At 38.7% G+C, this 13,797-nt stretch overlaps 1 protein-coding gene across 3 annotated transcripts in view; it reads right to left on the minus strand.

The window, feature by feature from the left end:
• Positions 1–13,797, minus strand: part of FARP1 (FERM, ARH/RhoGEF and pleckstrin domain protein 1) — an 84,957-nt gene that overhangs the window by 12,161 nt on the left and 58,999 nt on the right. The window contains exons 10-15 of one of the 3 annotated variants that reach the window (XM_053455349.1): positions 12,212–12,363; positions 11,332–11,400; positions 10,635–10,710; positions 10,140–10,374; positions 2,367–2,554; positions 1,097–1,186 (exon numbers count right to left, since the gene is read on the minus strand). In XM_053455349.1, the coding sequence (XP_053311324.1) occupies positions 1,097–1,186; positions 2,367–2,554; positions 10,140–10,374; positions 10,635–10,710; positions 11,332–11,400; positions 12,212–12,363 (810 nt within the window). Of the gene's footprint in view, positions 1–1,096; positions 1,187–2,366; positions 2,555–10,139; positions 10,375–10,634; positions 10,711–11,331; positions 11,401–12,211; positions 12,376–13,797 lie in introns of all 3 variants that reach the window. The other 2 variants (XM_053455350.1, XM_053455348.1) reach the window with 2 other exon arrangements.

Below are 13,797 nucleotides of genomic sequence, written 5' to 3' on the forward strand. Positions count from 1 at the left end.
CACATTTAGCAATATGAAATTGTTGCGTAACCAGATAATGTACACTTTATACAATTAGTCTACAATATGCCCCTATTCCATTCATATTCTTAAAATTGTAGTAACCTAGGCAAGTGAGCGTGTCAAACAATCAGGTGTATTAATGATGTTTTAGTAACAGGAAGCTTAATATAAATTAACACAAAACTAAAATCAAAATCTGATTGCATTGGTTCTCACAGTGTATTCAAATACACAAATACACCGATCAGCCATAACATTATGACCACTGACAAGTGACATGAATAACACTGAGAATCTTGTTATCATGGCACCTGGGGTGGGATACATTAGGCAGCAAGTGAACATTTCATCCTTAAAGTTGATGTGTTAGAAGCAGGAAAAAATGACAAGCGCCAAATTGTGATGGCTAGATGACTGGGTCAGAGCATCTCAAAAACTACAGCTCCTGTGTGGTGTTCCCAGTCTGCAGTGGTCAGTATCTATCAAAAGTGGGCCAAGGAAGGAAAAGGGGCGAACCAGCAACAGGGTCATTGGTGGCCAAGGTTTATTGATGCACATGGGGGGAGACTGATGAGCTACTGTAGCTCAAATTGCTAAAAAAAGTAAATGCTGGTTCTGATAGAAAGATGTCAGAACACACAGTGCGTCGCAGCTTGTCCGTATGGGGCTGCATGACCGCAGACCAGTCAGGGTGCCCATGCTGATCCCTGTCCACTGATGAAACCGCCTAACAATAGGCAGGTGAGAGTAAGAACTGGACCACGGAGCAAGGGAAGAAGGTAACCTGCTCTGATTAATCAAGTTTTATTTTATATCACTAGGATGCGTCGCTTATATGGAGAACACATAGGGACCAGGATGCATCCATGGAGGTCCCACCTCGCAACTGATAAGACTTAAAGTATCTGCTGCTAACGTCTTGGTGCCAGACACCACAGCACACCTTCAGGTCTGGTGGAGTTCATGGCTCAACGTGTCAGGCCTGTTTTGGTTGGAGAAAGGGAGACCTCCACAAAATCAGGCAGGTGGTCACAATGTTATGGCTGATCGGTGTATATGCAGACTGTGTATACAACAAACTGTTATACATTACCGTTGTGATAACTTCAAGGTCTTTCAGGTAAGTGCACTCTGTGGTGGAAACCTCCTTGGCAATAAAATATGCTTTGTCTGTTGGACATCTCTGCAACAAGCACATGTGAAGAGCAATCAGACTCAAATCAGAATACAAAAAGGTCCTTAATAATTACTGTAGATTGCATACACAGAACACCATACTAAAGTCACTGCTACAGTTGATGCCCATAGTTAATGTGAAGTTTATTTTAAACCTATTGACATTGTGAAACAAAACTGAATTTAATGAACCACTTTAATCATTTTGCATTTTTTTCCCCACTTCGAATTAGTTTAGTTTTAACTAGGGTAACCAGATTTTTGAATTTTTTTTTACATTGTACAGTGCATTATTAATATATGAAGGTCCTTAATGGAAACTTGCATTGTGTATTTGCATATTTGCAGAAAGGCTTGTATAAAAGTATTTTTTTCTTAACAACTAGCAAAGAGTCCTTAAAAAATCATTTCTGAACAATGAAAGCAGCTGCTTGCAACCTATGCCTTGCCTTTAGCTGCCAGAACTTCCAGCTGTCATCTTTCATAACAGCTAATGACCATAGGTCAGAAAGTTTTTTTGTTTTTTTTTTTAAATAAAACCTCATTGTTATGCCAAAATAAAATGAAAACCAAGACGTAAAAAAAAAGTTTCTTGGTGCACATGGTAATTATCTTTTCACACAACTGTGTATGCATATAGATATATATTCCTTAGCACGGTCTTAAATGCCCACAACCATACAGATCTACTAACGCCACATGGGTCATTTTGTATATTGTCTACTACAGGAAGAAAGTCAACTTTTTTGAAGACATTTCCTACATAGACAATACAGAGAATACAAAACCTCCTTCATTTTAGAAGCACATCCTGAACATACTGGTACCGAAGATATCGATTCAGCCTTACACTACACAATTATTGGTGTGAAGGGAGCATTGCGTATTTATTTAAAAATATTATTTATTAAGTTATAAGCACATATAAAAGACAAATAACAAATAACAAGTAACACATGACAGCAAAAATAAAGTCGTCACCGGTCAAAAAGCATAAATATCAAGAATAAACAATTAAGTTACAAAAAATACGAATTCAAGTACCTTTTTTTTTTTTTAAACTGGAGTTTTAGATTACAACTTAAGTATTATAAGTATCGAATGCCCTGGCACTATGAAACAGAATTGCTTAAAATATATCATAACCATCACTGGTGCACAAAAAAATAACGTAGATGGAACAGTACCTTTTTACGGCTGTCTTCTTCATCGTCCGTTCTGATGCAGACAGGTTCATTAAGCAGTGGGCTAATTAGAGGTGATGAAGACTTTCCATCCGGGCTAAGATTTGGTGATAACGAAGAGTTCAGGCCAATCATACCTCCTTGAGAATTTATAGATAGTTCTGAAAGATGCGGGCTTCCTGTTAAAGAACCTATGTAAAGAATTAAAACAAATATTTAGAGAACGAGCATCTACCCAATGGACACTAACATTCAAGCCTCGCTAAAAGCCTAAATCACATACATGAATTAGACAAATCCTGAAGTTAACACATCCAGAATACGTTGCCAAATAGGCATGGGCTTTTGCCAAATCAAGCACAATTATCCAAGAAGGTTAACAGTGCCTGGGAGCCACTATTTAATGGACATTTGCTAGAGGATAACTACGCACAGGCTTTAGTGTATTACACGTCTTAGAATGTCAAGCAAATGAGAGGCCGACTAAACTACCAGTACTACAACACAACACGAGAGGTATACCTTTTGATGGAATTCCACGTTCCACTGAAAGCTTGGGACAGAAATCCTAGCATAGCTAGACTATTTGTTTCATAAAGAGAAATGCACAATAATCAGTAAGTTAATTGAATAACCCGTCATGGGTGCTTTTGGAGGACAGTAACTGAGCCATGAACGTGCACAGTAGAAGAAATACACCGACTGGGGAAATCTAACACATGGAAGAAGGCACCTGCCTCACCTCCAGCCATCGGCATCTTGTTCATATTAAGAACTAGGACTTAGTAAAGAGATGTATAGGCAAGGAATGCTTATATGTGTATAAACTGGTAGCCAGTAATGGACAGACAGTGTAAGAGGTCACATAGCAAGTAACACCATTTGTAATTGTTTTTTTCTTCCTTGTTATCAATCATTCCAACGCAGAGTTAATATTAAACTGAATTACCAGATAGTGGCTTTTCAAGTAAGTATAGATATTATATCAGCAGTTTTCCAGGTTAGTCTCTTCTCTAATATTACATTTTAATACCCAAAAGAGCAGGTTCTTGCTGTGCGTGTGCTCACACAAACGTTATTAGCATAGAAGCATCTGGGAGAATTCATACTGGATCCACCGACTAGCAAGTTTAGAGAGAGCGCTATGCCAGGAGACAGCCTATACCGTTTCATGTTTTGTTCAGCACATCAGGGGTTAAAGAGGGTACAGCTATCTCTAAAAATAAAATATTGAACTCAAACTTCATCGTGAAAAGTACGAAAGAATGGGTCAATTTTATTCACTTTAGACCACAACATTACAATGAAAAAGCCCCGAAAAGGATAGAATTTGAAATCACAATTCTATAAAACTGTCTTCTAAACAATATATTTTTTTTTAACCCATTCATGCACAGCACCATGGAGTGGGCGCTCCAGTTTAATGAAAATCGAGGAGTGGTAAGATTGTGAACATAGGACTTCTGGCCCGTAGCAGAGGTACCTCTTCGTTTAGAGTACATGCACTACATCTTCTATTCACAACCAACACTCAGTAAGCTATGTTCCAAACTTATTCAATTTACTCTTGCAAAATTTACCCTTCTGGAATTTGGGTTTCAGGGAACACAGAAGGTTTTAGTTATATATATATATATATATATATATATGGGGTTGATAGAATTTAGAATCATTCTTTATGCAAACTATCAACACAGGCTTATAAATTTAAAGACCTTAAAACTGATATATTGTGGGTTAAAGGGATCTAGAATACGTCCACAGATAAATAAATATTACGCTATATAAATATCATACTAATTGACATAAGATGAAGTGAAACTCGCATTTAGATTTTGCCAAATATTTATGACTGCATCGTTGAAGTATTACTTATTTTGATAGACTACTTGTCTTAAAATACCACCTAGGTCCTGTTCAAGTTATAAGTGGTAACTATCTTTATAGGTCATCGGCACATTTAACTTCCTCTGGCATTTGTCAATTGGATGTTAGTAAAAGCCCATGTTAGTTCCACAAGGGTAACAGGTTAGGACACCTTCATAAACAAATTTGAACCTGGGAAGGGGGTTCCAGGGAACAAGCATTAGTTCAGAAAGTAGGATGTTCCACAAAAGCCCAAATCATAACACAGCCGTTATCTCTGAAGCCACGTCAGGGTTTCATGTGATCAGGAAGCGGTTCATCTTACCCAGTGACTATGAAAAGATAACATCTGGGCAGCGGGTTGACATAAGCAGATAAACAAATGACAGTTGTACAGCAAGTTGGATAGTGTGTTAATGTCCCTAGAGTGCATCACATGCATAGAAATCCACAAAGCCGGATGATACAAGTGCAGCCAATTTAATCACATGCTTTATAATGCAGAATAAAAGACCATAATGTCAACACCTTGGGCAGCATCCACGGCTCATAGCGCAACACTAGCTTTTAGGTTTTATTTTGCTTTTGGCTTTTTAATCCCTTGTATATATATATACACACAAATATATTTTTAACCCAATATTTCATGAACCAGTGCTATAGTTAACATACAACTGTAACCCATAGTCTACCATAACACAAGCCATTGTTGCTCTATAGCCACAGATGCTGCCCAGTTAAACAAAAAAGGAAAAAAAAGTTAAAAAGAAAACTCCCATCAGCAACAGTGAACCTGGATACAAAAGAGAACAAGTGAAACTCACTGCTCCCACCGGCTCCCAACACATACCCTAATTGGTTATTGGATTTTTACTTTAAGCGAGCATTGGTTTAAATAATTAACTGTATAAGCTGAAACAGGTAGAAGGCCATACTAAATGTTTTTCATTGGCAGTCTGGCAGACTTTGATCATTACTTTTATTAATTAAAACAGTTAAGAATTGCCTTGGCCTAAAAGCAATTCTATTTTCTGCTCCAGTGCATTCTAACGCTTTCAAATCAGTGCAGGCATTCTTTAGTTACTGGAGCTTGAAAAATAAAACATCTGTCATTTTAACTCCCGCACCAGTCGCCTCAAAATAGAGAGCATTCATCAGTACGCGGCTTGCACATGCTTAGTAAAACCTAGTCTGGTCAATGGAAGAAGTAGCAGCCAATCAAATGCATGCTATCTAAACGCTGATGCTTCTGCTAGCATACATGTGATTGGCTGCTTCCATGACTTCAGTGGGAGTGCTGCTGAGCATGCGGAAGAAGCTTCCTGGTTTCACTAGAAGCAGCCTAGGGAGGAGTTAAAGGAGACAGGAGGCTAACTTTAACTCAAGGAAAGACGGAACGCGTGCCGTAAAATACATTGGCGTCAACGTAAAATCGCAAAACTCCACAATGCATTGTTTTTAATGGGTTTAAGGACAACCCATTGTCCTTAAGGGGTTAAAACCTGCTAATGAATGTGGCTCAAAAATGTGGCCCAGATTTACCCAAACCTGGTTCTAAAAGTAGACATGAAATGCAATAAGAACAGGGTCACTGTTGCAGCATGGGTAGGCATCTTTTCCTGCCTCAGTGCCATGGATGACCACAAGGAGATGCACGGCCCACCTCTCTGACACTGAAACGATTAGCGCATAAAAAGGTATTCAAAAGCAAACAAGATCCAGAATAATGTGAGTAACAGAGGATAACACATGCTCGAGGATAAACACAAGACATAGAAAGATATTCCCAACCCCACCTGCTTTCGAGTGAAAAATGCCATCCAAAGCAATGCTTCCAAATACAGAAAAATATCCGCATTCAAAGTTAACAAATGACAAAAATGAGAATGAACTTCCCAGAAAAGTAGATGATAAAGAGGGGTTTATCTTTAAAAAGGGATGAGGGGAAGCAGCAAATGCAGGTTGTGTGTGCTGTGGTGCTTATGCAAGATGGGATTTTTTTCAGTAAATACATAAGTTTTTCTTTAGTATTTTTAGTTTGCAATCAACCAGCACAAAAGCTTCCAAAAATAGAGGGTTTCCTCACTCTGTAACCCTACAGATTATTGTACATATTGTACTGACTGGCAGTGCCATACATGAATAGATATACTGGCATACAAGCCCTACGGATTACTGGGATCATTTTATTGCACTAGAATTAGATATACAGCAAAATATCAGAAAATGTTAATTAAATAACCTGGGAAGAGAATCTAGAGTTTAAATATTCTGATGTGTTGATCTCTCACATACAAGCTCACATTTATGCGATATTCTACCTTACAGTCATGATTCCAATATGAGGACAAGAAGCTCACAGTTGACAGGATGGAAGTAGTAGATGCTAGAGTCCCAAAAGTCCACACAGGAGTATAAGCATTAAGGACTTTGTGTTTGGTCCTGTGCAGAAGCAAATATATCCAATCAAGAAGCTGTCATGATACCAAACTGGGTCCAGCTAGACCTCAATGCACATCTTCACTCTTACTGACTATTCTCATAATAGAATAGAATAGACCTTTAGTGTCCATCTTTTTGAAGAGATCAACCAACATAACTCAGCCAATGTATCAGTTGCATTCCAACACTCTATGTTTCTGCTTTCAGAGGTAGCAGTTCACATGTACTTTATAACAAATTGACCCTGAATATTTAGGTATCAATCTTTCTTATGTTGGTTGCATGTTATTTTCAACCATTGGAAGAAACAGGGAATCACATAACATGTTGCACTGGAAGGCAGAAAACATCCAATTCTTTTTCAAGCATAAAAGCACTTTAAAACTTACATCGTTCTCTTCAAAATAACACTCTTGGTGAGAGGAGAGTGCTTGGACACCATCTTTTTATTCCTTATAATGCATGTTCATGGGAAGGCTGCACAGAATAAAAGAGGCCAGAATTGCTACGACTAAAATTACAATTACAAACACTGTGTCTGGCTTTGCTGCCAGGTGGGCATTTTTTGGTCAATCACTAATGCCTACTTTCTTCAATATCATCTCTTCTACTACAAGTTGGTTAAGAATGAATGCTATGTTATGCAGAAAAGGGTTCAACATATTTTTGTGACTTTAACCTGTACTCAACGCCTCTTCAAAAAATAGGTCTTACTAAGTCTACGCAATGCTGGCAGTGCAATGCAGGCAAGACTTACTAAGTTACATGATTCCTCCATAGCAACGCTCTTCAAATGATGACATTTCTGGAGCTTTGTACTGAAACCCTATTTGGTGAGACTCCAAGGTGGTAGGGGCTTTGCTGCTCACAAAAACCTGATTAAATACAATGTACAATAACACACCGTTGTGTTAACAGATTGTGCCTCTGCAGAAACGCCTGTGTTCTCCCTTCTTCCCTAGCCAGGGTGGGCTCTATGATATCGACAAACTAGATGCCATGTACGGGAGGTTTTCGCAAGATTTATTCCTGCTAGCCAGCAACCAAATGCAGGAGTTAGTGTTGGAAACAATTTGCCTAGGGCGATAGAGACCCCAGAGCTGGCCCTGCCACCACTCCAAGTAAGCACTCACAACCATCTTGTTACGTTACACTCTAGTTTACAATACACGGAGTACGGACCTATAGAATATAATGTTTAATTTAAGATGCAGATTATAAAACGACTATGTGAAGACTACAATGAATGCAAATCTTCAGTGTGTGACCCACAGACACCGGAGTCAACTGCTTGGCTGAACCATAAAAAGTAATGTATACTTAAGTTATTACATCATGTATTAGCTAGGCAATCAACCATTCTATATAAAAAGGTATGTTGATTCCCATGTCATGGGGTCTTTCAGTTTGCAATATTTTTTTTTAAGGAAAAAAGCATGCACATACAGAACAAAGTAAAGTAAGAGGCTCTTCAATGAATGCCCTGCTTCTTGAGATTTAGTGGAACATTCTTCTTTGGAACAATAACTAGGTCTAACAACTGTCAAAAAATATTTAGGTTCTAAACACACTAAAAAGAAAAAAATCATGGGTACCACACCATGCATGCAAGACAATAATCAATTCTAAATGTGGGAGAGAAATGTATGTAGCAGTAAATGGAAACTGTTTGCCTAGTTATGTTACCCAAAAACATTCATTTCTATGACCACATGGCAAGTGAAATGAATGTGTGTGAATAAATATATATATATATATATATATATATATATATATATACATACACACACACAGACATGCCAATTTGTGGATCGAATGTTTAAAACACAGTAAATGCCATATCTGTATAACTTGTAGTGCGGAAATATCCTGTTCCTTGCATATCGTAATGTAAAGTTACCTATTAAGGTACAGGCACTGTGAAGGTGTAGAACAATTGCAGCATTTACCCTACCAGAGGATCATGGCTTAATGTAGATTTCTGGCACTAAAGATTCATTCACCACCAAAAAACTTATTTTCATATGATAATCTTAACCTTTTTGAGTACCAGAGTTTGCACACCAAACACTGTCCCCTTTTTGGCACTCAGAAGGGTTAAAAGTAGGTGACATTCTACTATCATCCACATTTATATTGAATTAGTGCAAAAGTAGGTCTACATCTACCCTGATAAACTGAGGTTATCTTAAATCACTACTTTAAGTGCTAATACCAAAACTACAAAACATCTTTACAAAAAGTGTAATACTAAACTACACGATTTAACATGTAAAACAATTGCCTTTTTCCTAGAAAAAACTTAGATCAGCTTAAAGTGTTAGCTATTTCTACAACACTACACCTCACTCTGTTACTAAACCACACTAACACGTACCGCAGCGCGCATTCAGGCTCACTGCATGGAAATGCTTAAATGGCACTTTGCTATCAAAGTGACCAATTAGCAGCTGAAAACGTGTGCCCCATCTTCATCACTGAAACTGAGGACTGTATCATCCTCATCATTTATCTCTGCATATTCTTCCAGCTGAAGGCTTCCAAAAGATAGGTTATTTCTAGGCATAGGTGAAGACTTTAAGACTATTGGATTACCATACACGAGAGGGTGACTGAAGGAATCAACTACATCTGAATCGGTATCGCTAGTCTCACTCCCACTGCTGGTTGAACCATCAACCATTGGCACAGCTCCCACATGGTCTTCCGCCATACCTCTAGAACGCAAGACTGGACTGTACTTAGACTGCCTACCATCAAACATCCCATTTGACAACATTTTTGCTTCCAACTCGGCCATTTTGGCAAGATGATGAAGCCTTTGCTCTTCTGCCCTGTGATCTTGTGCTGGTGTTGAGGTTATGTGACTTAAAATAAAGGGATCGGTTTCAGAACGATTATGGTACACTTTCTGTAGTTTCTGAATGCCTTGTTGCTGTAACGATGGACGGACTCTACTATACCCATAACATACACTGCCATCATCATCTTCTAGATTTCCGTTCTCACTATTGTTATTGTATCCATTTTCTGGATACTGGTATTCAGGTCTATTAAAACTCATATTTGGACTTGATCCCTTGCTACTAGGAGGAAAAGGAGTGGCCAAGGGACTACGCCTGTCTGGGCTGTTGAATATTTCATCAATTAAAGAACTGTGCATGGGCATTTTGGGACTACCCCCTGCGTAAAACGATGGGCCAACTGGCTCATCGTTAATATACTCTTCAATAATGTTAGACGACGACCGGACAGAGGATATTTGCTGACGCAGTTTAGTACGTTTCAGATATTCATCTGTTCGGTAGACTCCGTTACTACTTTGGAAATCACCCTCATAATTGTCATTTGTTTGAGACTGGGAGCGGATTAAAAGCACTCGGTGAAGATCATACTCGCTATCTACATCACTGCAGTCAATGTAAGGTATAGAGGTGCTGCTGCCATGAGCAGCCCTGGATGCTGGACCTGTGCTTGGCTGGTGTGCGTTCTTTACGTTGTGCTGCGTATGGTCTTTGACACCATCTTCACCATCAATCTTTAGAGTTGCTGCCTCCTGTGCTCTCCTGTCCAGAGGGCTTTTCTTGGGAGACGGGCTCTTGCGTTGTACCGATGTATCTGCCGCTACCTTATCTTCTTTCTGTTGTTTTAAAGACTGTATCTCATCTGGCTGAGTTATTTGTGTTAATGTTATATTAGAACTCTACAGGAAGGAAGAAAAAAAAAACATAAAACGATATATATTATATATACACACACACAAGTGCCGTTGCACTAAAGTATTGGTGAGAGTGTCAGCTGCCACTTTTCAAACTGTAGTCTAAGGAAGTATAACGACAGGGAGATCCAAGCTTTGGGTACTATTCTGAAACACAAACTTGGAAATGCTAGCATTTGGTAGGACAAGTGGAACAAGCTATAAACCTCTGGCTACGTAGGACAAAGGTGATTAGATCTACTAACTTCTTTTGGCACCTCCGGTATCTGATCAGGCGGATGAATTGTAAGACTTCTGATCGAGCACATTTTGCTGTGTTTCCTGAAAATAAAAGTACAAATGACACACTATTTACTTTTTTGTGTTTATGAATCACAATAAATGGGCTTATTCACTAAACAGAGAAACAGCACAAGAGCTGTATATTATTTAGGTTCACTTGAGAAACTTTGCTAGCAGGAAAGGCCTAGCCGGCCTAAAAGTCATCTCACTAACTATCCTTTATGCAGAACCAGCTCAGAGCTTCATCCAAAAGCTATTCCCAGTGCTTGGCCCTTCATGATGCATAGTCAAGTCAGGGAGTTAATGTACTCAAACTAAATCTCCAATCTAAAATACACTTCAAATTATGACATTTCTTGCACAGGTAGTTAAGTGTCATACATACACTATGCAAGTAAACATTAAAGTAGGATTGAGATAAGATCGTTCTTGAATAGAGCAGTTTTTAATGGTTTCCCATGAAATCTATGTGCTAAAAACTGTGTGAAAGTCCTCAGAAAGCACCGAGTTGCTCAAGTCCTCAAATAGGTCAAACAGAGTAGCTTGGACCTGGTATGATCAAAGGGATTTAATCAGTGTCTGATCTTTCATGTGAAACCGTCCATAAAGTGCCTTTTACTAATAATAACGTTGACACTGTTGCATATGTTGATTACTTACCTCTCAAATTGCACTTTTTTGTGCCCTCCTTCTTTTACATAGTCCAATACTTGCTTTTGAGTACGGCCACTGAAAATCCAAAACATAATACTATAAATAACGCGCACACACACATCTTTGTGAAGTCTCGACGCAGTGTTTAGTCATGGGGGTTTACCACCTCCTGCATTACTAGACATACGATTTTGGGATCAGGAACTGTCTTCTTATGTGGAATGTGTTAAAAAGGTTACAGAAGATGCACCGGAGAGGACAAGGGAAAAAATAAAAAAGAAGGTAACTCAAGCTTCCGAATCTTGTTAGGATATATGCGTTACACAAGTTACACATGACATACAAGTAACACAACTTAAACGTGATACATACGTTACACAAGACTGTTTAGACAAACATATAATATGGCCAAGTTCCTTAAAGCTAAAACGTCCCGATTATACTGAACATCCCGAAGCAAGCACAAGCATGTTCAACACAGTGCCTAAAGGCAGAGGACTTAAGAACAGTGATGTGTGTTACATGTTTAAAGCAATAACAAATGTCAAGAGCTTTTGAAAGGAATTTGTAGGAGGCCAACTCAGAATGCCATTGTACTCCTCATGCCGCTTTAATTACAAGAACAACATATTCTCAGCAAGATTTTCTAATTCCACAAAAAATGCCAGACCGTGAAGAAACTGTTTAAAATAAATAAATAAAATTGGACATCAGGGGCACTATTTTAATATTAATATGTTTTAATATTAAGATTTTATTGAAACACAAAACATATAAACGGAAACCTAGAAAGCGATTCATGTTTTATTACTTGCTGTGTAAGTTTCACCGATATCATAAAATAGAAAAGATTAGCTACGAAATACAAATCATTTAATTTACTCACCTAAACCTAAAAGATGAACCTCGGCTAAAAAGAACTGGTTTGGGCTTTGGCTTGGGTTCCTCGAAGAGCCTGAAGAAAGCGTGGTACTCTACACATATTTTCCAAAACGACTTGCAAAAATCCCGACTCGCCATCATAAACTCCAGAGTGTCCTGGTAAGAACTCTGTTAGAAAAGTGGAAGACAATGTGCACCCGGCCGCCTTTTCTCAAATACAAAACAATATGATTTTTGCTTATTCCAAAACCTTAATTTACCCCATCGTATTATTTACTGCACTTCTTCGCTTGATAGCATACAGATACAAAGTGTAAACATGACTGTGCAGCTGTGTGCTAAACAATAAAACAAAACTTACAGACTGTTGTAGAAACACAAGGTAAATCTTCCCATAGATTTATATACCAGGCTTAAAAGAGTTAAACAGCAGTAGTAAGACTACAGAGACATGATTCCCTAATGTCTGGTCTGGAATGACTAATTTTAACTTGGTCTGGCCTAAATTAGTAATAACCTCTCGATTTCTCATACAGAAATACACAGGTGAAGGGTTGTGTGAACAATTCGGTATCTGCTTAAAAAACACAAAACAAAAATCCTCTTCTGCTCAGCTCAGGTTGGGCTTGTCATGGACACTTGAGATTTACAAGAGTGACATAGGAGCGAACCATAGTCTCCCTGAACCTATAAATACTTAAAGGTACTTCGCTCTGACACAGCAGTGTCACACAACATGAGGTATATATAGCGGTATTTCACAGGGCACTGTTGTTTAAGAGCACAAGCAAATCTGGCAAAGATGATATCTTTATTGGCAAACCGAAGAGTAATCAATTGTGAGCTTTCGGGACTACTCAGTACATTTGATAATGTAAGAGACACAGCATTACAGTACAAATTAGGAATGAACCGAAGCGGAGCACATCGGCTGAAAATCTGCAAAATGCCAAAATAAATTAAAAAAAATGTCTGAAAATCCAGGGGCGGGCTGGCCGAGGGGGGGTGATTGCTGCTGCTTACCTGTGCGTTGCTCGCACACACTGAGGGAAGCAGCGGCTCCTGTGGAACCGAGACCTGCAGTTCAGGTTGGGGTGGGGGAGGGTTATGAACGAGTATGTGTGATTTAGGGAATGAATATCTGAAAATGATTGGTATTGAACGAATGAATGAGTATCTGAATTAGTATTTGTGATTGAGGGTATGAATGAGTGAATGTTGGTGAATAAGTAAATGAATGAATATGTGTGTGATAGCATGGATGTGTAAGTGTGTGGGGGGGGGGCATGGCTGTTGGTGATGTGCAGACCCCATCCTGCAGGGCAGCATTTTATCTGTGCTGGCAGCATCAAAACACAAGGGGGCAGCTAGCCAGGTTTCAGCTTGTATTGGCTGCTTGTGCATTATAGGAGTGTGATTGCTATATTAAATGTATCATGCCCAGGCATACCCAGATTTCAGCATGATAGGAGTGTGATTTTTGTTAGCAATCATATATGTATTAATATTGTGTATATATTCATATTTCATATACATGGTGGGTTTATTTTGTGTGTGTGTGGGGGTCATTTTCCGTTTCGGCCAAGTGCA

The sequence above is a fragment of the Spea bombifrons genome, chromosome 2 (genome assembly GCF_027358695.1).
Source record: "Spea bombifrons isolate aSpeBom1 chromosome 2, aSpeBom1.2.pri, whole genome shotgun sequence".
NCBI lineage: Eukaryota > Metazoa > Chordata > Amphibia > Anura > Pelobatidae > Spea > Spea bombifrons.